Source organism: Theropithecus gelada, chromosome 7a (genome assembly GCF_003255815.1).
Source record: "Theropithecus gelada isolate Dixy chromosome 7a, Tgel_1.0, whole genome shotgun sequence".
Taxonomy (NCBI): Eukaryota; Metazoa; Chordata; class Mammalia; order Primates; family Cercopithecidae; genus Theropithecus; species Theropithecus gelada.
Genome location: NC_037674.1, coordinates 53985968 through 54009168, shown reverse-complemented (window position 1 = coordinate 54009168; position 23201 = coordinate 53985968). Strand labels below are relative to the sequence as shown.

General features: G+C 44.6%; 1 protein-coding gene across 2 annotated transcripts in view; it reads left to right on the top strand.

Annotated features, from left to right (window-relative positions):
- The window catches only part of TBC1D2B (TBC1 domain family member 2B), an 80780-nt gene that overhangs the window by 5650 nt on the left and 51929 nt on the right, over positions 1 to 23201 (top strand). For both annotated transcript variants that reach the window (XM_025390317.1, XM_025390318.1), the window contains exon 2: positions 18874 to 19027. In XM_025390317.1, the coding sequence (XP_025246102.1) occupies positions 18874 to 19027 (154 nt within the window). The remainder of the gene's footprint in view (positions 1 to 18873; positions 19028 to 23201) is intronic.

The window sequence follows — 23201 nt, the reverse complement described above, 5'->3', positions numbered from 1 at the left end:
TCAGACCGTCAGCAAAGGAATTCCTCCCTCTGTAGGTGCTTGGTGCTAAATGGACATGTGTATTGGTTTCTGAGCCACACGTAACTGAATAGCTGTGTACCCCTATTCTTAACCCACTTTTGTGGGAACGCACATTCCCTGGTGTTGAAATTTCTCTTAATGACAAACATTTGTCGGCTTAGGTAATCACAGTGTGTTTAGTACAAAATAGATGTGGTGAACCAGCCTTCTTTGCTGTATGGTTCTTCTAAGCTGTTCTGCCCTAGGGCATCTGCTCAGTCTTGAAGTGTTATTTAACTCTTTAAGTTATGGGGATTTAACTTTTCATGGCTTTCGAATTAGTAAGTTCCTTCAAGGCAAGTCTAGTATTGTGCTTGTGATATCACAGTGGCATTCCATCTCCCACTGCCTCTCACACAGTCCTCATTGCAGGGGAGTCTCCATCCTATTTCCTGCTGACCAGAGGGTAAGCTCCCTAAGGACTGTGTGTATCTTCAACTCCCGCAACAGTATCTGGCACAAAGGAGACATGCTGTAGACTAGTGTTTGTGTTCCTGAAAAATTCATATGTTGAAGTGCCAACTCCCAATGTGATAATATTTAGAGGTGGGACCTTTGGAAGGTAATTAAGTCATGAGGGTGGAGCCTTCATGAATGGGATTAGTGCCTTTATAAAAAGAGACCCTGGAGAGATGATCTCCCTCTCCACCTATGAGGATACAGCAAAAAGGCATTCCTTTGCCAACCAGGAAGAGGGCCCCCGCCAGGAACTGAATTGACCAGCACCTTGATTTTGGACATTCCAGCCTTCAGAACTGAGGAGTAAATTTCTGTTGTTTAAGCCACTTAGTCTGTGGTGTTTTTGTTATAACAGCCTGAACTGACTAAGGTAAGGTGCCCAGGTAGACATTTGTTGAATGAATGAAAAGAACATGATCACCCAGTAAGCACTGGTTTTCGTGTGAGCCCTGACCCTTTAGAAGTGATCAGCCAGAACCATGTCGTGGAGGTGGCAGCCATTCAGTGAATGCCCACTGAATCTGACAGACATCAGGAATCCAAAAGGGGGTTATGACTCACCCTTCCCCAGAGGAGAGAGCTTACAGTCAGTTCTGTATTTTCGGGTCTCATGTATTTCATGCCCATGGTCAGGACTCTGAGGATACTGTTATATCAGAGGCAAACTTTTTATGTAAAGGGCCACATACTATTTTAGGTTTTGTGCACTCTGCCATATCTGTCACTATGCTGTTGTAGTACAGAAACAACCATAGAAGTATAGCTGTGTTTTAACTTTTAGTTATGGACTCTGAAATTTGGATTTCATATAATTTTCACATTTCACAAAATAATCTTTTGATTTTTTTCAACCATTTAAAAATGTTAGCTGGGCACCGTGGCTCACTCCTGTAATCCCAGCACTTTGGGAGGCCGAGATGGGAGTATCACTTGAGCCCAATAGTTCAAGACTAGCCTGGGCAACAAAGTGAGACCCTATCTCTACGGAAATTAAAAAACTAGCCAGGTATGGCTGAACGCGGTGGCTCACGCCTGTAATCCCAACACTTTTGGGAGGCTGAGGCGGGTGGATCACTTGAGGTCAGGAGTTCAAGACCAGTCTGACCAGCATGGTGAAACCCTGTCTCTACTAAAAATACAAAATTAGCTAGGTATGGTGGTGGTTGCCTGTAATCCCAGCTGCTTGGGAGGCTGAGGCAGGAGAATTGCTTGAACCCAGGAGATGGAGGTTGCAGTGAGCTGAGATGGCGCCATTGCTCTGCAGCCTGGGCAACAAGAGCGAAACTCTGTCTCAAAACAAAAAACAAATAGCTAGGCATGATGGCACATGTCTTTAGTCCCAGCTACTTGGGAGGCTGAGGCAGGAGGACTGCTTGATCCCAGGAGGTAGAGATTGCAGTGAGTTGTGTTTGCTCCATTGTAACCCAGCCTGGGTGACAGAGGGAGACCCTGTTTCAAAAAAATAAAATAGCAAAATAAAAATGTTAAAACTGTCCTTGCCTTGTAGATTGTACAGAAATAGGCAGAGGCTGGAAATGACCCCAGGCTGTAGTTGACTGACTTGTGTTCTAGGAAGGCCTCAGAAGCTTCCCACTCATTCACTCACTGTGTGTGCTTAGGCACTGGGGGTACGACTGGACAAGACAAACAGTCCCTGGCCTCCTGGAGCTTTCAGTAGGTGGGGCGGGGGGCAGACGTTAATAAAATATAACAAACACCAACCAGTGCTAGGAAGTTTGAAAGGAAATATATGCAATGCATGTATAGTTCAGGATCTTGATCTGGTTTATGGGTGGGGCAGGGCTAGGAAAGACTTTCCTGAAGAAGCAACATTTGAACTGAGACACAAAGGATGAGTTGGTGTTGACTGGAGGTGGGGTGGGGAGTGGAGAGGAAATGGCATAAGCTGATGCCCTTAGGTGGCCAGGGCAGGATTTTGTCTTTGTCTTAAGAGCTAGAGTCAGTGAAGAGTTTTAAGCAGTGTTTGACAAATAGGTTTGTTTGTTTTTTTCTTCAGCTCCCAGAAAGATTGTTTTAGGCCATTTGTGCTGCTGTGAAAAAATACCTAGACAGGGTAGCTTATAAACAACAGAAATTTATTTCTGATAGTTCTGGAGGCTGGGAAGCCCACAACGAAGGCACCAGCAGATGTGGTGTCTGGTGAGGGCTCACTCTGCTTTAGAGGTAGTGCCTTCTAGTGGTGTCCTCATAGCAGAAGGGGACAGGCAGGTTCCCGCTGGGGACTCCATCTATGTGTGTTTGTATATATGTATGTATCTATCTATCTATCTAAATGTATTTTTCTCCTCAAATTCCTTTTACCACTCTGGCCTCTTTCATAAGGACCCTGATCTCATTCCAGAGGGCTCTGCCCTCGTGACTTAAATGACTTCCCACAAGGTTTCCCTCTTAATACTATCATCTTGGGGACTGGGTCTCAACACATGAATTTTGCGGGGACACAGACATTCGGACTGTGGCACTGATGGTTTGGTCATGCCTAGTATTTTTATGTAACTAAGAGGATTATCGTGTTTGGGTACGAAGGGTTGATGTATTTAATGTACTGGCAAACAGATTTAAAAGTAGATAAATGCAAAGCTGAACCTATCTTGAGCAGTTGCTTCTTAATTGTTTCTGAGCGGTGGGTGTTGTGATGGGTGAAGCTTGCTTTGGCAGGCGTGTGTGTGGCTAGGGCCGGCCCACCCTGGTGGACTTCCTTTCCTGAAGCATTCCTAATGGCCCCTGGCATTGACTTCTGTCCTGCTGCACTTGCTTTGCTCATATGCACATTACCAGTTTCCTTAATCCGTGGAGATGACGATTTCTTGAGAAATGGAAGGAGGGTTCAGATGTGTTCGGGATAGAGGTGTACCAGCTCCCACCTCACGTCTGAGGGGGGTGAACCAGTCTCCTCACTTGGTTGCTTTTACCTTTGATACACTGAGGTGCAGACTTCCCACCTCCAGTCAGAACAAAATACAAACAGTAACACCCCCTTCCTCTAAAGAAAGAAAAAGACCGCGTCGTTGTAGAAGTGACTGTCAGATTGGGAGAGGGAGAGGCATTTTCATTAGCAATTTTTGGTTCTGGTATTTATGTAGTGGAGTCTTAATGACATTCGATCAGGTGTACCCATATCCTATCAGGCCAGCCCTCAGCTGGGTATTGTTTGCTTTCACAGAGTGAATGCAATGTGGAAATGGTAAACTGGATAGTGGTGACTAGTTAGTGGCTTCTGACTAGTGTTCTGTGAAATACTCTGCCTGGAGTGCTCAGTTCAGTAAACATCTTAAGCACTCAGATATGTGAGGCCTTGTGAGGGGCAAGACGCTGAGAGGATCCCTGGGGAGACTGTGGCTTTGGAGATTGTCCAGCAGGCAGTAGCTCACCAACAGCACAGGAGGCCCTCAGTCGGCTAGAGATTCAGGATGGTTTTGCTCCCTGATCTAGACTTTGAGTGTCTGCTATTGTGTCCTACTAATGCATCACCTCCTGAGAGATTTTGTCAGTGCATTTCACTACTGTGCCTTTCATGCTTAGAGGATGCCAACACCTGTTAGATGCTTGTTGGCTAAATGCATGCTTTAAGCCCTCATATCCTGTGTGTGTGTGTGTGTGTGTGTGTGTGTGTGTGTGGTGTGCTTTCATTTCATAGTCAAACGGACTTTTGCAGTGTCCATTTACTCAGCAAATATTTTTGAGCATTTGTCATATTCTAAGCACTATGCTTCTTGCTGCAAATATAGCAGTGAAAATTTTCCATTGATTTAAGAAACTAGTGTTAACTTTAAAAATAGCTTAGCATCTGATGTAATCAAAGAATTGTAAGAGTTTTGAAAAAAACATTGAAGAGGACCATGTTTGTCTGTAGTATTCAGCACTGGGAGATAAATATCACATGTCTGCAAGTTTTTTGATTGTGAGAAGTCTGGCACTTCTCCATAGGAAATGAAGGGGAGGGGGCATCCATATGTAAAATACTAATCTGGATATGGCCCAGGGCCAGAAATCTGTGATTTGTGTAATAATTTTGGTGAACGTTGCAGAATCGGAGAGTTCTGTGTAACTGATTATCAAGAAAAACTCCCTGAAGAAGGTGGGAAAGGGAGTTAGTAAATGTTTGTATGATTGTGTAGCTGCTCAAAGACTTAATTCCTCTTTGATCAGCAACATGTGTTCCCGGTAAGCTGGGAATCACCATCTTCTAATGAGTTTGCATGCTTGGCCATTTTCTTAGCCTTTGCAGAGATTGCCTGGGAGAACTGGAATCCAGTGTGAGAAGTGGGGATTTGGTAGCTGAGATCCTGTGTGCTGCTTCTTTCTGCCCCTTTCCTAGGCCAGTGCTACTGTACCAGCAGACTTTCCTTGAGCAGACTGCCTCTGGGCTGGGACTTGTGTCGCTGGCTGTCAGATGGCAGGCCTGGCCGTGGCCTGGAGGTGGGCAGGCCAATGTTATCAGAGATGTTGATCTTGGATTACAGGAATTGTTTCTAGGCAGCAAGCCCAGTATTCATTTTCCTCTCCAGCTCTCTGGTGTTCAGGAGAGGCTGTGCTTGCAGAGAAGGTGGCCAGCTTTCTAAATGGATGCAGCCAACTGGCCATTCACCAAACAGACTTTGTTGAGCAGGAGTCAAGCTTTGCCTCTGGCCTCAGGGAGCTTCTGTGTGTTTTGGGTGTGGTTAATAGTCAATAGGTGGCTCTGTGAGCTGGAGGAAGGCATTCATTGTTTTTGTTCAAGGGTCATTATCCCAAAGTTAGAATTGGAGAGACCCTCAGAGATCAGCCCCCTTCCCATACATGATACAGAGAGGAAACTTGAGTTCCACAGCTAGCTACCCTACCACTGAAGCCTTCTCCAAACACATGAACAGTATTTTACCATTTTTTTTTTTTTTTTTTTTGAGACGGAGTCTCGCTCTGTTGCCCAGGCTGGAGTGCAGTGGCCGGATCTCAGCTCACTGCAAGCTCCGCCTCCCGGGTTCACGCCATTCTCCTGCCTCAGCCTCCCGAGTAGCTGGGACTACAGGCGCCCGCCGCCACGCCCGGCTAATTTTTTTTTGTATTTTTAGTAGAGACGGGGTTTCACCGTGTTAGCCAGGATGGTCGCGATCTCCTGACCTCGTGATCCGCCCGTCTCGGCCTCCCAAAGTGCTGGGATTACAGGCTTGAGCCACCGCGCCCGGCCTATTTTACCATTTTAAACCCAGCAGTTTGATGATACTTGCTTTATATATCTATCTTAATCCATTAGTAGAAAATTGGGCTTATTCTTTTTTTAGTAGTTGTATACGGAGACTCAAATTGTACCTTTAACCATTTTGTGTTGGGGCACAGATTTAAGAAGTTTAGTCACATGGAGGTTGGAAATTAACAGCACAGCTTATAAACTTCCAGTGGGGGTTGACTTGATAGGAGGCATCAGTGATGTTTCCCTGGCAGAGACTGAGGCCTGGTGCATCCCTTTTCAGAGGGCTTCTCTTTGGAGGCGGCTTTAGTTTTCTCTTTGGTTTGTCAAAGGAAAACAGGCAGTTGGCAGATGGCTGTATCTTTTCATTCTGCTCTGTAAGGCATACCCTCTGGCCTTAGAAGTGAACCACTTTTTGTACTGTTTACACAGCTCTCTTGTATATATTGTCCTAGAGGTAACATGCTGATAAAACTTTTTTTGTTTCTATCTTTTAAAGGCAAATATCTCCCTCAGAACTGCAGTTCTCAAGTTGTGTGTGGAAAAGACTCCTCCTCCTTTCTGTTAGAATGCAGATTCTGGGGTTCCTCCCCTGGGGATTCTGCTGTGGTTGGCAGGCCAGAGTGGGCCTTAGGAATCTGCATTTCTCTCCAGCATCCCAGCCCTTCTGCTGCAGATCTCTGTGGCTTCCCTGTGAAACACTGCTGTCCTCTCGATGATGAATGTCCTCTTTGGCTGTGAAGAAGACTGTCCCTGTGTGATGGTGGCTTTCTAAGTGAACTAGAAATAACTAAACTGCGTGGGTGGAGACCAGTGAAGTGTGAGCCCTCCATCCTCAGGTTGAGTCTCTGTGGTTTATAACTGCATATCTACTTTGCATTCTGAGTTTCTATGCTCCAGAGGAATGACTTTTGGCCCAATTCTCCGTTAGCCCTAAGATTTCTGTCTTCTGTGCTGATCGTAGTGGCTGGCAGACCCTGCATGCTAGGGTTCCTCCCTGAGCATTCAGAGGGAGGCTCCTGGAGGGAACAGTGTTCACTTGGCATCTTTGGGTATTTCTGGGAGGGTGAATTGCAATGATTACCACCACCAAAGAACTGGTAATTACTTTCAGATCCCCTAGCTTTTCACCTAGGGAGAAGTGGGTAACAATGATGTAGGACGACCATCTGATACTCCTGAAACACCAGCTCCACCTTAAAACACCGTTAGAAATCACCATGGTTCCCAAACATGCCTGTAAATTCACTGAAAGACTAGGCAGGTTCCTGGTACCGGGCTCTCCTGCCTCCCAAATGTCTGATGGGTGGAGCCTGGGAACCTATCCTATCTCCATTTCCTAAAACTTCATGTTAAGTCAGTCATTCTTTTGCCCTAGTTTTAGTTGAAAAACATCAAGCAGAATAATGTGGTATTGCATCGTGTGTGGAAGCCACTGTGGGCGGAGGTGGAGCAAGACTATCCAATAGGCCACAGGCTGTGGCTGCAGGAGTTGTTATTTATCGTGAGCTCATCCCTGGCTCTCTCACATTGTGCAATGGCAGAGCTGAGAAACAACCATAGGAATGTAGCCCTGTGGTCACTTGGAGGCCTCGTGTTCCCTTTCTCTCTGAAACAGAAAGCATTTTGACAGGCTTCTACATTTCCTGTAGGGACGAGCATGTCCGGAGAGTGGCCTTGTCCTTGCCCTTGTCTTGATGAAATCTGTGGCTCAGCCCAGCCGGGTGGCCTGGGCTGTGAGAGGCTTTGATGTGGCCAGATCCCTCACAAGCCCAGTTGTTTTCGTTGCCCACTTTCCTGTGAACTCACATTTGCTCTTCTTTGTTCTAGTTGTAGGCCCTCTTCTTCTAGTCCATTACCCTTAGTTGCTAATCTCTATTAAATGGTATTTGCTTAAAAAGGTATTTGCTGAATATGGGTTTAAGAAATGGCTTTTCTCTCAAGGTGTTTGCTTTTTAAAAGGGGTGCTTGAGTGTTAGAGGTGGCAGAACTCCTCAGACCACCACCTGCCAGAATGGATGAGGAATGTGGCATCTTCCCAGGGAATGGCTGCCCACCTCAACACAGACTATTCAGGGAAATTGATTATGGGTTCTAGGTGTGTGCTCAGCCTTTGAAAGGAGTTAGATTAGAACTATTTTAATAAGATACGATTATTTTGTAAGACGTATGGATGCTACTTTTAAGATAGCAATTTTAAAAGATACGAAAGGAGAGTTTATTATGTTCACTAGAGGAATGGAGGTTTGTGACCTTGCATTCCGTTTTCCAAGGAGTCAGGAGATCCAGTATTTTACTTCTCAGTCTCTGTTGCTGGGTTGAAACAGAAGATTTCAAAACCTTCCTGGGGAAAAAATACATTTTTTCCCCCATTGGTGCTGGTCCAGATCCCTTGAGATTGTTTCCAGGCTCATGATTTTGAAATACTCAGGAAAAAATTTGGAACCTAAAGTTATTTATCAGGTTCGGGGTTATAGTCTGTTTTCTATTTGAATTTTGTTTTGTGTTATCAGGCTGCTTACAATATTCTTGTGCTTTTTATTGCTTATGGAAGAAATTACTTTAGACATTTCTTAGAGATCCAGATATCCTTCCTTGGGTTTAAGAAACAAAAATTCCTTCATTATGAGCAGCCATTGCATTCTTTTGAGAAATGGATACTCAAAACTATCCATGTAATTTAAATTGCTTTCTATAAGGTATGCAGACTTGACCCATTCTGTATATATATTTTCCTTCCTGTGGCTCCTTCGTGATTGTTGGTTATGTTGTTCTTTTGGCTTATAAACATGGTAGGACCTGATCCATTGGGAAGGAACCCAGAGTTCATAACCCTAAATGGGTGATTGAGGTGGTGTGCATCATATAGAGCATGTTGGAGGAATGATCGTTTGGTTGTAAAAGGGATGTTGGCTGGCCTTGTAGATGAGATGTTGGAGTTGGGTCTTGAGTGAGTAGGAATTTGTTAGGGAGGTGTTAGTGCAGTAGGAGCAGAGACTGTGAAGGCTTTTGTGGGCCTTTTGTGTGGGAGAAAGGTTATAGTTCTATGGAGTGTGGGGTAGTGCGGGCCAGATTTCTTGACACTTGGAAGCCATGAGAGAGTTTTAAGCATGCAACATATATGACTTCATTGGCTAGGTGTCAGAAGAGTGTTTAGAGAGGGGAGACTGAGACAGCAAGTCCAGTTAGGAAGCTGTTGCAGAGGCCCAGGGGTAGATGAATCTGGAGACCCAGGTGTCCCGGGGTAGATGACTCTGAGACTGTCAGGACGCATGAATCTGAGAGACTGACAAGGGAGTCCTCAGGAATAGGAGACCTGGTGATTCTATTATATCAGGATGGAGAAGTTTCTGTCCTCTCCATATTTGCTTGTGTGTGGTCTTGTTATTGCTCACAGCAGTCTAGTTTTGAGAAGTGCTGTTAGAGCAGAATTGTGATTAAGAGTGGAAGCATGTTGGCCATTGTAGACTGATGGTCATGCCCTCTCCCAGTGACACTATGCCTAGCCCTCTAGATTTGATGTCCAGAGGACCTTCTGTACTGATGTGGGGACCAGCATCTGATATAGTTTTATTTGTCCCTGAAGCCAACCCAGAGGTTTTTATTTGAACTTTGCTATTGACTAAGGCCATCAGCATTTCAATATTTGAGAAAAACCATAGAGGAACTTGTGATTCCTGCTGAAATGCTGAGAGGATTGATTTTGTCTTGGACATGCTCTCTCATCCTTCCCCTTGATAGCAAGTAATGCAGACTCAGGTTTAAATTTTGACTGTGCCAAGTGACTGTGAGATTTTGGGTAAACATGATAATACAGATAGTTGATACACGATGAATACTTTGTGTCAAATACTCTTCTGAGCTTAACACATGTTAAGTGGGTTATCATGGGTAAACATGATAATATAGATAGTTGATACCTAATGTGTACTTGGTGCCAAACACCCTTTTGAGCTTAACACATGTTAACTCGTTAATCTTCAATACCGTGAAGTAGGTTCCTATTATTATTCTTTCAATTTTACCAGCAAGGAATCTGAGGCCTAGACAATTTATGTAACTTACCTAACATAGCTAGCCAGTAGCAGAGCTGGGATTTGAACCTTGGCAGTTAGGCTCCAGGGTCCATGGGCAAGCAGATGATACTGTTTAGGGAGAGATAGTTACGAGGGTTAAATGACAGTGTGTATAAAGCGAAAGCATAGTGTCTGGCACACAGTAATTGTTTTATGGATGGTGTCTAATATAATATGCAAATATAGATTATGGAAGAGTCTATGTAATTTTAACACAGTTTTATAAAGAAAATTGATTTTCTACCAATTGGCTAGAAAATTGGTAGAAAATATATGGGTAGAGAATTTTCTATACATTTATGGATAGAAAAATGTTTGGAAATACCAAAGTATTAATGGTGGTTCTTTCTGGTGATGCAGCTATGTTCATTTTATTTTCTTTTTTGCTTTCCTGTGTTTTCCAAATTCTCCTCAGCAGATGTAGATTGTTATTATTTGAAATAGAAGTCAAAAAATACGTTTTTTTTTTTTTTTAAACTAAAGATTAATAGGAACTCACCAGACAAACAGGACTTCCCACAGTCCAGGAAGAGTGAAGAGCCCTGCAAAGTTATGGTGGTGTGAAACTCTACGCCACGCTTAGTGACTTTGAAGTTGTTTGGTCTTTTTTCAGTTCGTCTTTGTCTATTAATTTATTTGTAGTGTTTTAGACACATATTTTCTTTGCTTTGCTTTCTTTGTGGGTTTAGAAAGCCCTTTACCTTCCAAGAAAATAGAAATGTTAGGACTGCAGTTTCTTGTGCTGCTGGAGAGAATCATCAGCCCTCTTATGATCAGTGACTCCCTGCTGCCTGGAGCTGGCTTCCAGGGTTGCCCATGGGAGAAGCAGCTCCCGGGCTTACGGTTTGAAGTGTCTGTCCTTCTAGCTTTCAGTTTCGGGCTCGGTCTTGAAAGAGTGTTTTGTTTTCCTCATCTACTGCATCATGGTGCACATGGCATTCATTTTCTGTGTAGAGTCTTGTGGCTGCTGTTTATACTTCAGTTTTAGCTAAACCTTCCCATGTGAATTTCTGCTATGCCGCATTGCTTGATTTAAGTCCTATCTTCCCTTCCATACCTTTATAATTGGTGGAAATCTATACAACTGTTGTAAGAGGCAGAAAGAGATAGAAACTTAATTTTAATTATACAGGCTTTTTCTTCTACTGATTTAATGGTTTTTATTAAATTTACTTATTTGTTAAATTCATTCATTTAATGGTTTTTATTGAATTCATTAGTTTGTTAAATCTTGAATTAAATTTGAAATTATTTTCTCTGATGATAGGTTTCTTACCCAGGGCATCACTTATTTTTTTCCAGATATTTGGCCAGTTGTCCTAATGCCATTATATATATTATATATATAAATTACATATATATATTTGGAGACAGGGTCTCACTCTGTCACCTGGCCTGGAGTACAGTGGTACAGTTATGGCTCACTGCAGCTTCAACCTCCTGGGCTCAAGAAATTCTCCTACCTCAGCCTTCTGAGTAGCTGAGACTGCAGGCATGCACCACCACACCTGGCTAATTTTTGCACTTTTTGTAGAGAGGGGATTTCACCGTGTTGGCCAGGCTGGTCTCGAAATCCTGGGTTCAAGTGATCTGCCTGCCTCTGCCTCCCAAAGTGCTGGGATTACAGGCGTCAGCCACTGTGCCTGGCCTGTTATTATTATATTTTTAAGAGACAGGGTCTTGTTTTTGAGGTGGAGTTTTGCTCTTGTTGGCCAGGTTGGAGTGCAGTGCCACGATCTTAGCTCCCTGCAATCTCTGCCTCTCAGGTTTAAATGATTCTCCTGCCTCAGCCTCCCGAGCAGCTGGGATTATAGGAGTGTGCCACCACACCTGGTAAATTTATATTTTTAATAGAGACGAGGTTTTACCATATTGCCCAGGCTGATCTCGAACTCCTGGGCTCAAGCAATCTGCCTACCTCTGCCTCCCAAAGTGCTGGAATTACAGGCATGAACCACTGTACCTGGCCTATTATTATTACATTTTAAAGAGACAGTGTCTTCTGTTTTCATTTTTGAGACAGAATTTCACTCTTGTTGCCCAGGCTGGAGTGCAGTGGCACAATCTCGACTCACTGCAACCTCTGCTTCCTGGGTTTAAACGATTCTTCTGCCTCGGCCTCCCGAGTAGCTGCAATTACAGGAGTGCGCCACCACACCTGGCTAATTTTGGTATTTTTAATAGAGATGAGGTTTCACCATGTTGGCCAGGCTGGTCCCGAACTCCAGACTTCAGGTGATCTGCCTGCCTTGGCCTCCCAAAATGCTGGGATTACAGGAGCGAGCCACGATGCCTGGTTAACCAAGAGATTTGTCTTGCTCTGTCGCCCAGGCTGGGTACAGATCTTGGCTCACTGCAAACTCTGTATCCTGGGCTCAAGGGATCCTCTAACCTCAGCCTCCTGAGTAGCTGGTGCTACGAGCACATGCCACTGTGCCTGGCTAATTTTCTTTTTTTGAGAGATGTGGTTTCACCATGTTGCTCAGGCTGGTCTCAAACTCCTGAGCCCAGGCGATTCACCCACCTGAGCCTCCCAAAGGGCTAGGATTACTGGCATGAGCCACTGGGCCTGGCCTCTAGATTTCTTAATTGGATACCTAGGCATTTTATGTTGATTATAATTATGAACCTGTTTCCCACTGTTTATTGTTGGCATAAAGGAAAATGTTTGCTTGTGGTGAATATCTCAGAGGTAGGAATTAACCAGATCTCATCCAGTTCTGTATTCTTAGTGCTAACTACTGGACTTGGCCCAAGTTAGGCTCTTAATAAACATTTGTCAAGCAAATGAACACTTTATGTACATGGCGTTGTCCCTTTTTCCTCTTTTGAACTACTTTAGCTACATTTCTAGGAATGGAATTGTGGGTCAAAGAATGTGAACATTATTATAGCTTCTAAAATGTGGTAAATTTTGATAGGCGGACATTGTTTACCAAAGGGAATAAAAGCTTAGATAAACTTGTTGTTTAGTGGAGATAATGAGGCCCGACTCCCTGTAGCTGCTGCTGGATTGCTACTCCAGCCCCTCTCCTCACAATCATGTACTTCCCGCTGAGAGTGGACCCTTAATATTTGTGTATTGAAATCAGTTAACTTGTAATCAAACAACTTTATTGTGGGACTTGTCTAAGCATCAAGTTGAGAGCCGGTGGGAGGCTGAGGGTAGTCTCTGGGGCCCAAGAGAAGAAACAGGTGGCCAGGGCCTGTCTCACACATGAGTGGGCTTCTGGGTTTTGTGCTACTAGAGACCTGGGGACAGCAGCATGTGGGAGCAGCTGGGGCATCACATGGTACTTCTCAGCCAGCTGTCAAGGACTGCATTCCCACCTCGAGCAGAACACAGATGGCTTGCTTTTATTCTCCTAGCTGGTGCCTCATGTCTTGGCACCCAAAGGCAGCAGATGGCTGCCATGTAGAATTGTGACCACCAATCCTTGTCTGCCCCTCTTCCTGAGTAGAAGAAACCCAGGACGTTCATGCAGCCATGTGGGAGACAACTACAATGGCTTTCCAAGATGTTCGGCTTTGTCTCATATTGGGATTGGTGCCATATTTGACCTGGGATTTCAGCATTGTTGAGAGGAAGTAGCAACAATTGAACATGAGAGGATGAGTCAGATATTTGAGTGTTTATATTCAGGACACCGTGCAAGGCATCTTGGATCATATTGAGACCAGCAGGTCTGGCCTCTGCCTTTAAGGAACTTAGGTTAGTGAGGAACACGCAGGGAGTGCCCTCATCTCCATGGGAGGGTTACGTGGGCTACAAGATTCTCCAGGCTCCCCATTCAGAGAATGGAGACAAAATGTACCCCCAAATCAGGGAAACCTGCTCTGAAGAGGTGGCCTTTGCATTGGACCTTGAAGGGTGAGTAGGAAGGAGCTGAGGAGACTGGTGTGAGGGGAGACAAAATGCACAACCAGGTCAGGGAAACCTGCTCTGAAGAGCTGGCTTTTGCATTGGACCTTGAAGGGTGAGTAGGAAGGAGCTGAGGAGACTGGTGTGAGGGGAGACTCAGGAGCTGGCCTGGGTGAGGCATCAGACAGCACCTGCTAACACCTGGCTTCTTGCTGGGTGCTTGCGTGGAATCAGCTCCCAATTCTCTGCTGATCTGTGGAGCTCTGCCTTGTCGCTGTTTCTTCTAGCGTGAGTGGAATGCCTGTCTGACTCTCCAGAACATGGGACCACAGCGTTTTAAATGGTCATTCTGAGGGGTGGGGGGCAGATGGTGATCCTTCCTGGTCCTCACTCCTCTGGCGGGCATGTCTTTGGTGAATGCTGTGTGGTCCTGGTGGTAAGCTTCTGCGCTGACTGGCTCATTGTCACCAGCTGAGCCGAGCCTCAGCGGAGGGAACTCCTGGTGATAGACCCAGCAAGGCATTGTCTGTGCAGCCAGATCACTCGAAGGTCCTACTCGCCCCACTTTGGGAGCACTAAATAAAGGCACTAAAGCTGTTAGTCAGACCAGCAGTTGCCTGGGTTCCTAAAGAATGTTGGCCTCTCCTTGGACATTAATGGACCATGGGATGGTTGGAGATATGGAGGTGCCTGTTTAAAGAGAGAAGTTATCTTGAGTCATAAAGTGCTGTAGAAGAGCAATGGTGTTGGCTGCCCCACACCCCCATGGGGACCCCATGCTCTTGGCTTACGTTGTAATCCTGAGGTGCTGTTTCCTGCCAAGCCAGATCTCCCACCAACCTTGGCTCTCAAAATGGAATATATTTGCCATTGTGGTATAGACCAGCTCTGTTGAGTAAAGATAAGATATGAGCCACATACATACTTTTAAATTTTCAAGTAGCCACATTAAACCGGTAAAATTAATTTTAATACTGTTGTATTTAATTCAGTGTATCCAAAAGATTTTATCATGTGGTGCTGGTCTCCTCTCATGTGCTCAGTAGTCACGTCTGGCTAGTGGCTATTGTGTTGGACAGGGCAGATCTGAACCAATTTATTGGGACTGGGGCGATAAAGAGGCTGGTTTGTGATTATACATTTAATTAGGCCTGAGCCGAATCTCCATTTAGTCCTTCGCTGAAAGATATCAGATGGAAAACCCAGAGGCTTTTTGGATTTCTGCTGATTTTGCTGTATTGTACTTTTAGTGGTGCTCAGTCTTAGAGCCTGTGTGTGTTTCTGTCTTTGGGTTTCAGCTGTCTTCAGAAAAGGCCCTTTGGGGCTTTTCTGTCAAAGCACATGCCCCAGAGACATTTCAGACAGCCTGGCCCCCAGCCTTTTACTAGCTAATTGGGGATTGAAGTAAAAAGTCTTCTAGTGATCTCTAGATTTTTTTTTTTTTTGAGACAGAGTCTCACTGTCGCCCAGGTTGGAGTTCAGTGGCACCGTGTCAGCTCACTGCAGCCTCCATCTCCTGGGTTCAAGCAGTTCTCCTACCTCAGCTTCCCAAGTATTACAGGTGCCCACCACCACGCCTGGCTAATTTAAAAAAATATTTTTAGTAGAGACGGGGTTTTCACCATGTTGGCTAGGCTGATCTCGAACTCCTGACCTCAGGTTATCTGCCTGCCTCGGCCTCCCACAGTGCTGGGATTACAGGTGTGAGCAACCACACCTGCCTGTCTAGATTTTTTTTTTTTTTTTTTGAAAGGAAACAAACCCAGTTAATCAGTGTCTAGATTAACTGCCTTACTGACCAGATTTTGCCCACCTTATTGACCAAATTTCTACAATATGGTAAAATAGCAGTCGTTGAAAGCATGTGATCTCAAAGTTTTGCCCCGGGAATTTAGTGAGAGATGACTCAGAGGTTACTAATTGTTTCCCAGTTAGATTTAATACTCAGAGATTTAAAGGGAAAAGGATTTCTTGTAAAAAGCAGATTTTTCATGGTGCCTGCATTGTCAGAGGCAGCTGGAGAGGTTGGTTCAGATCTGTCCTAGTGAGTGTGTGCCAGCTTCTCTGAGCAGCCTGTGGCTCCTGAGCATAAATAGAAACACAGCTGCGTGTGCAGGCTGAACAAGAGGAAGTAGAGCAAGTGTCTGGACGCCTCCCTGGCTGGAGCAGAAGGCTCCCAGGGTGCTTAGCTCATCCATGGCATGGGGATGGAGGGGCCAGGTAGTCGGGGAGCTGGTGGGAGGACCAGACACACACATTACCCCCACCCAAACACACAATTGCCTCTAAGGGTTGGGGGTTTGGCAGACCGGGCTCACAGTATTGACTCCCTGTATGATCTAGACAAGTCACTTCCCTTTCTGGGCCTCTATCCCCTCATCTGCAAAAAAAAGGGGAGGACTGGGTGGGCTTTGGGCTCTGAATTTGGCTGTGGTTGTGTGTCTCAGTTCCTGACTTGCCTGGTGACTCTCCTCTCCCCTCCTGTGGAAATGTTTGTGTGCTCTTTGCTCCGCCCCAGGGCCAGGCTGAGCTCCTGTGTCTACCCTGCAACCAGCCTGCCGCCCAAACTCCAGGCTGCAATTCATGGATCTCTCAAGTGGGCTCATGGCCTCTGGCCTGAGCTAATCTCCTTCTATGCAAACTGTGCACCTGCCTTTCCCTCACCACCATTTTCACCAGCAGTACCTTTGTCTAATAATCTGATATGTGTCCTTCCCCAGTGCCCTGCTAAGTTCCCCATTCCATCTCTTTAGGAAGGCACACAAGTCCCTTCAGGGCCAGGTCCTTGCCACTCACTGACCTCACCTCACTCCTGCTCTCTGACCTTTTCACTTTTGTAGACACTCCTCTCTCTTCCTGAAATCTATTTTCCTCCGGCCACTGCCTGCTTCCCATTTAAGACCAAGCTCTCCTGTATCATTTTCTGATTATTCATTCATTCACTATTCCTACATATATGTATTCGGTAAATACTGACCTACTATGTGCCTGGCACTGAGCTAGATGCTAGAGAAATGGAGACAACTTGGAGTTTGTTTCTTGGAGAAGATAGACATTAAACCAATACTTTGAAGCTTTTAAACCTGCATGTGGCAGGTGTCCTGAACTTTGAGTACCTTGTCCTTTGCTGCACCTCCCTCCTTGGCTATTTGTCCTTCCCCAGTGCTCTCCAGTCACTCCAGCCCTGCCTCATCTGCTTTGCTTTCTGTCATAGCACTTAATGCAGCATGGAAATTACTGGGTGTTTTTTCCTGTCTTTCTCACTAGGCCTAGCCCCAGGTCTGGGTACCTGATAGGTGCTTGGCAAATGTTGGTTAAATGAATAGATGAAATGGCAACTTGGCTGATAGTTGGAAGAACTTTCTGTAAAATACCCAAATATCCTGTAATGAAGGCTTTTCTTTATCTGAGGCCAGGTATGCAATTATCACTAAAAAGACCCAGGTTGTAGCCACAGCACCCGGAGGTTATTCTTTGTATCCTTTGCTTGTAAGTAGTAGTAGTTTGGTTTAGGCCTGTCTCTTGCTGTCATGCCTGCAGAGCCATTTTCTTCACTGCCTCTGATCTTGGGAACCACTGTGTCTGATGTCTGCACATGTCACTGGATGCCAGTGTTGATGAAGTTCCCATAATTGTGTCATGACAGCCTTCCTTCTTCTTGGGACTCCTTTGCAGGGGGCAGCCTGGAGACCTTAACCCATACCTGCAGTCTAGTTTGTTGACAGTTAGGTTTATTGTTCTGGGTCCTCTCCCCCATCTTGGTTGATTTTTTAAAATAATATTCACTCTTTGTGTATATAATTCTATGATTTTGGACAAATGCGTAGAATCATGACTTTACCACCAGAACCATGATACAGAACAGTTCTGTCACCCACAAATTCTTGTGCTGCCCCTTTGTAGTCAGCTACTCCCCTCCCTGCCAAGCCCTGGCAACCACCGATTTGTTTTCTGTTCTGACAATTTTGCCTTTTCAGGGTGTTACATAAATGGCGTCATATAATATATAGCCATTTGGGTCAGGCTTCTTTCACTTAGCAATATGCATTTAATATTTATCCATGTTGTAGGAATCAATAGTGTGCTCCTTTTTATTGCTAAATAGTATTTTATTGTATGGATGTGTACCACAGTTTTTTTTTAATCCTTTCACCAGATGAAGTTCTCATTTTTTTGGCAATTATGAATAAAACCTCTATACATACTTACATACAGGTCTTTGTGTGAATATGTTTTCATTCTTCTTGGGTGGATATGTAGGGATGGGCTTGCCAGGTCACTTGGTAAGTGTATGTTTAACTTTATAAGGAATTGCCAAACTGTTTTCTAAAGTAGCTGCACCAAGTTGCATTCTACCAGCAGCTTATGAAAGTTCTAGCTGCCCTTCACCCTTGTCAGTACTTGACATTGTCAACTTTTTGAAATATTAGCCATTCTGATAGGAGTGCCAGCTAGTTTTTAATCTGCAGTTTTCTTTGTATACTCTCAGATGCTGATGGAATTTATTTATTTATTTATTTATTTATTTATTTATTTATTTTATTTTTTTTTTGAGACGGAGTCTCGCTCTGTCGCCCAGGCTGGGGTGCAGTGGCCGGATCTCAGCTCACTGCAAGCTCCGCCTCCTGGGTTTACTCCATTCTCCTGCCTCAGCCTCCCGAGTAGCTGGGACTACAGGCGCCCGCCACCACGTCCGGCTAGTTTTTTTTGTATTTTTTAGTAGAGACGGGGTTTCACCGTGTTAGCCAGGATGGTCGCGATCTCCTGACCTCGTGATCCGCCCTTCTCGGCCTCCCAAAGTGCTGGGATTACAGGCATGAGCCACCGCGCCCGGCCTGGAATTTAAATATCATTATTTGATGTGATTTGGCAAGGCCGTCATTCACACCTATGTAAGATTTTATTTCTGAAGATGGAATTTATAGTTGCTCAGAGCAAAAGAGCAGCAGTATTATCACACCTTCCTAAACAGTTTTGAGGAAATGTTATGCTGCATTATTAAAAAGACTTCTTATTAATTGTGTTCAATTCTTCATGTCACAATTGCTGTTTGCTTGACCAACTCATCATGAGCAAAAGCTCCTAATCTTGTAGCTGAAGTTTCCTTGATCTGTTCATCTTAACTCTCATATGGCAAGCTGAACAGTCTGTACTCATGAGACATAATATTTTTTAAGCTCTTCATATTATTGGTGGCCATAACATGTTTTTCCCCTCCCTCTTTCTAGGCTCCCAATCGTCAACTCATGACTTACTGGTTACAGGAGCTTCAGCAGAAGAGATGGGAATATTGTAACAGTCTCGACATGGTCAAGTGGGACAGCAGGACCTCTCCAACTCCCGGGGATTTTCCTAAGGGTCTTGTAGCCAGAGATAACACCGGTAAGGCAGAAATAAAGGGGAGCTGGGTCAGTTATTTGTGTGAGCCATTCGATACCACACATGAACTTAGCAGTGAATGAAAATGATTTTAGAAAGAAATAATAGTGATGCTACCTTATGAGTGGACAGCATTCCACAGTTACCCAGCGCCTCCATGTACGAAGCTTATGCAAACCCAGAGATGGCCTTGGAATCAGGCAAGGCCAGTGCCAAGCATATGGAAGAGATGATACGACTAAGGTCAGCATGTAGTAAGTTGTGGTGCTGTAAGTCTAGTTCTGACTGCAGGGCCAGCCTTTCTACCACACCTAATGATGGAGCACTCGTGCCTAAATGGTCATGCTTGGGCAGACTTGCCAAGGTTAACAGGTGTTTGTATACGCTAGCAAGGTATTCTCAAAACATTCCACTTATAATTCTCTAGTGTTTCTTAGGAAGACTTTAACCTTCAAACATTGATTTAATTCTGTCCTGGATTCGTGGCATTTCTATAACTCAGGGTAATCCCTGGCCATTTGCAACATGGAGATAACCTCTAGAAAGAACAGGACAACAATTATTTGCTGCCCATCCTACCCCCCGGCAAAGACTGTGGAGATGGGACTATTTTTGGCCCCCGCTCTCCATACAGGGCAAAGAACACATCCAGAAAAACAAACAAACAAACAAACAAAAAAGCCTCCTAAGCTCGAAGTAAGGTCTAAAAAGCCCAGGCCATTGTACTAGTATTTTTGGAAGACACATGGAGCATACATTAAAAGAAGTAGACAACAGTAAGGACTAGTTCTAACAGTTTCATAAAGAGATGTTGTCTGCACTTAATAAAACCTGTGGGACCCTTTGCTCAGCAGAACACAGGGCTGCATCCGAGTTGCCTGTCCCACCAAGGATGGTGTTGGCACATGTGTGGCTGATTTACTCCAGAAACAAATGCGTTCTTAGACAAATTTTTCATCTCCAAATTTGCCAGTCTTGTTTTTACTTGTCCCAGTATTTTTCAGTAGGTTAATCCTCTTATCAGTGAGAAATTACTATATATGCTTTGTACTTGTTGATATATTTTCTGTGAGAGTTTTCGAGTCACTTTCATGACTGACTATTCCAAGTTCTGAGGTCATGCCTTTATTTTCAACTTTTTGCCCCCTTATGTTTAGTTCAGGGTCAAGTCACTGGTAACTGGGTTCTTTTGAAAGCCACTCTTCTAGTGCTTTTCATCAAAAGGAGCTCCTAACTGAGTGTCTGAGTCACTTGGAACATTTGGAAATCCTGTGGGAACAGGCGGTGTTCATGAGCATAGCCACTGCCTTTGGCACAGGAGGTGCTTGATTTGCCTCAGTTCCTTTGTTCTGAGGACACCAAGTGCTTCTTTCTAGCAAAGACTCAGCGATATTAAACCAAAAGGAGGACAAAGAAGTAATGCTTATCCCTATAGTCTCTTTATAACAGCTGTCCTTCCTCCTTCTAAGCCAAAATGCTGTGATTGGAGAGCCAGAGAAAACATCCGAAGCCCATATTTGTTTCTCCTCCTTTGATTTGGGGACTCCAGGTCTCGAATTTAGCATTTGAGTAAATGCCATCTGACATTTACTCATTCATTCAGCAAAGTTGGCACTCAAGATGAGCTTTGCCCCTCTCCTCACAGAATTTCTAGTCAAGCAGGGTGGTTGTGCAGAGAAAAAATGAGAGAAATGTGAGGGAAGGGTGCATGCTGGTACCATGGGCTGTAAGTGGGCTGTGCATAGCTTCTGGCAGTTAGGGCCTCTCTGAGGAAGTGCATCTAAGCCAAGGCCTGAAGGATGGCTAGGAATTAGCTAGGTAGAGAAGCGGGGAGGCAGATGACAGGGCTGGACTGCGGTGCCTTCCCAGAGCTGCAGTCAGGATGGCTACCGGCTGGAAGCAGTTGTGGGGTGCGAGTTGAACCTGGGGGCACACCCGGGACCCAGAGCCAGAGCTGGGGGAAGAGCCTAGACTGCTGGCCTTGGGATTTTGGACTTTATCCTAAGAGCAGTGGAGTGCCTTTGAAGATTTTTACAGATAGAAATGACTGTAACTTTAGACTTCTATTAATTTTTAGATAGCTTCTAAGAACAAGGAATGAAACTTTGGGCCCCCCAGAGCAGTATGTGAAACTATAATAGCTCAGGAAGTCAAAAAATCTAAAGCAGGAAGTCAAGAAGAAAAGCTTGTATTTTAGCCCCTTTTGTTTCATCATCAGAGATCAAATCCGGTTCAAAGATAAATTGTGTTGTGTTATATGGCAGTGCTCTGTGAAGTTTCTAAAGCCATGCTTGTAGTTATCTGCTCAGCTTAGCCTACTCTAGCAAGAATTAAAGAAGAGTGTTTTTATAACTGATTTGCATTAAAAATAAAATTTTTCCTAGTATTGTCTCGTGGTCACTCAGTTGTTTGGAACATTTTGGTTTGTAGTCTAATGGGCTTCACCCATCAGGACCCTCCTAGCACCTAAAGTTAATATGGGGAAAAATATAGGGGATTAACATTTTCCACTGATAGCTAGTTATATATCTTAGAAGGCAGCTCTACCTGGTGGAAGAAGCCCTGTGGGCCTGTGAGTCTTGGGGATATTTACTAGTTGCTTACATTAACTTTTTTTCTAGAATCTGTGTTGAGTAAGAGACTTTCCTGTGTGTGATTGGAACTTGCAGCTTTATTATTAGTCAATATCTGTTCTGTCTGCCTTCTATTTTGTAGCCTGTCCTCTGAAGGCATGCCATGCCTCAAATACCATTCCACATTGTCTTCTGTGTTTGGATAGAGAAAGACCTAGTTTCAACACAAAAGAATAATTTGCATAAAGATACAATCAGGGGTCTACAAACCTTTATAGCTATTGAGAATGAGGTAACTAGAACCCAAAGGAGGTGCCCATAAATGACTAATAGCCTCATTACAGGATGTATGTCTAGCACATTCTGTTTACTTCATTCCCCACATAAACTAATAAGAAAACAAGCCAGGGGTAACAAGATCCTGCTTTTTTAAAAAAACTTCTTGAAAGTTCATGAGTACTAAAGCATTCATGGTCATAGCAGGCTCAAATGCCCAAGTGCCTGTTTGAATATGGATGGTATTTCTTGCAGAACATTGTATTGTGAAGACAGTTTGAAGGATGACCACACATTTCCTCCCCTGAAGCAGCTGCATCGGGTAGTTGAACTGTTACACTCTTAACAACTTGTGTGCAAGGGGATGGCGTGGGAGGAGTAGCTGTAACTTTCAGTCCTCAGGCAGCTTGAGCAGTGCTCTCGGTGCGGGGTGCAGGGTGTAGAGGGCTGCCAGAAGGAAAGCCATTAGGTGGAATGCAGGCCCCGCGTTGGCAGTGCCACAGGAATTACACATCAACCTTTAATGTCATGATTCCATACAGAGATCAAGGAAGCTGTGCTTTCGTGTAATCCTTGTAAAATGCAAAATGCCATCCGTTCTTGTGAAGTATCGGTAGTTACCAGCATTGTATCTGAGAGACAGCATGGAGAGAGCTTATGGGACCTTGAGTACATCATGATTTCCCCATCTGTGAAGCAAGATGCTCTCTGAACCAGGTTCCTTCTGGTTTGAAGGTTCTGTGAAAGTCAGGTTGTGAAAGAATGTGACTGTGGGAGGGAGGATGTCAGGGAGATGCCGAGTGGGGTTTGATTGCAGTTCTGTCTGGGAGGAACCTGCTGGATAGGGTCGAAAAGGAGACTATCTGGAACAAGCTTGGAGTTTGGTGTCAGCAGGGACATCCTCAGCCTAGATTTGGTGGGACTTAATGCAGGTGAATACAGGGGTTGATGTGGCTGTGAATGGGGGCAGGGGCGGTGGCTGAGTCAGGTTGCAGGAGAACAGGGAGGAATGGGAAAGGAAAAGAGGGAAACCCCCACCCCAATTCAGGGAATCTGTCAGAGGCAAGGTGGCAGGAGAGAGGAAAGTCAGGAAGGATGATGAGTATAAATCCATTCAAGAACTGCAGGAGCCTTTGCTGCCTTCTGCCCGATTGTTTAAACCCACAGAAGGCCTTTTCTCCCATGCCATGTTAGCAAGTTCCTGTCGCTTACGGATTAATTTGGTCATTTAACCAATATTTATTCAGTCACTCCTCTATGCTAGGTGTTGGATATGCAGCTGTTAGCAAATCAGATAGAGGTTCACTTCTCACAGAGTTGTGTCCTTG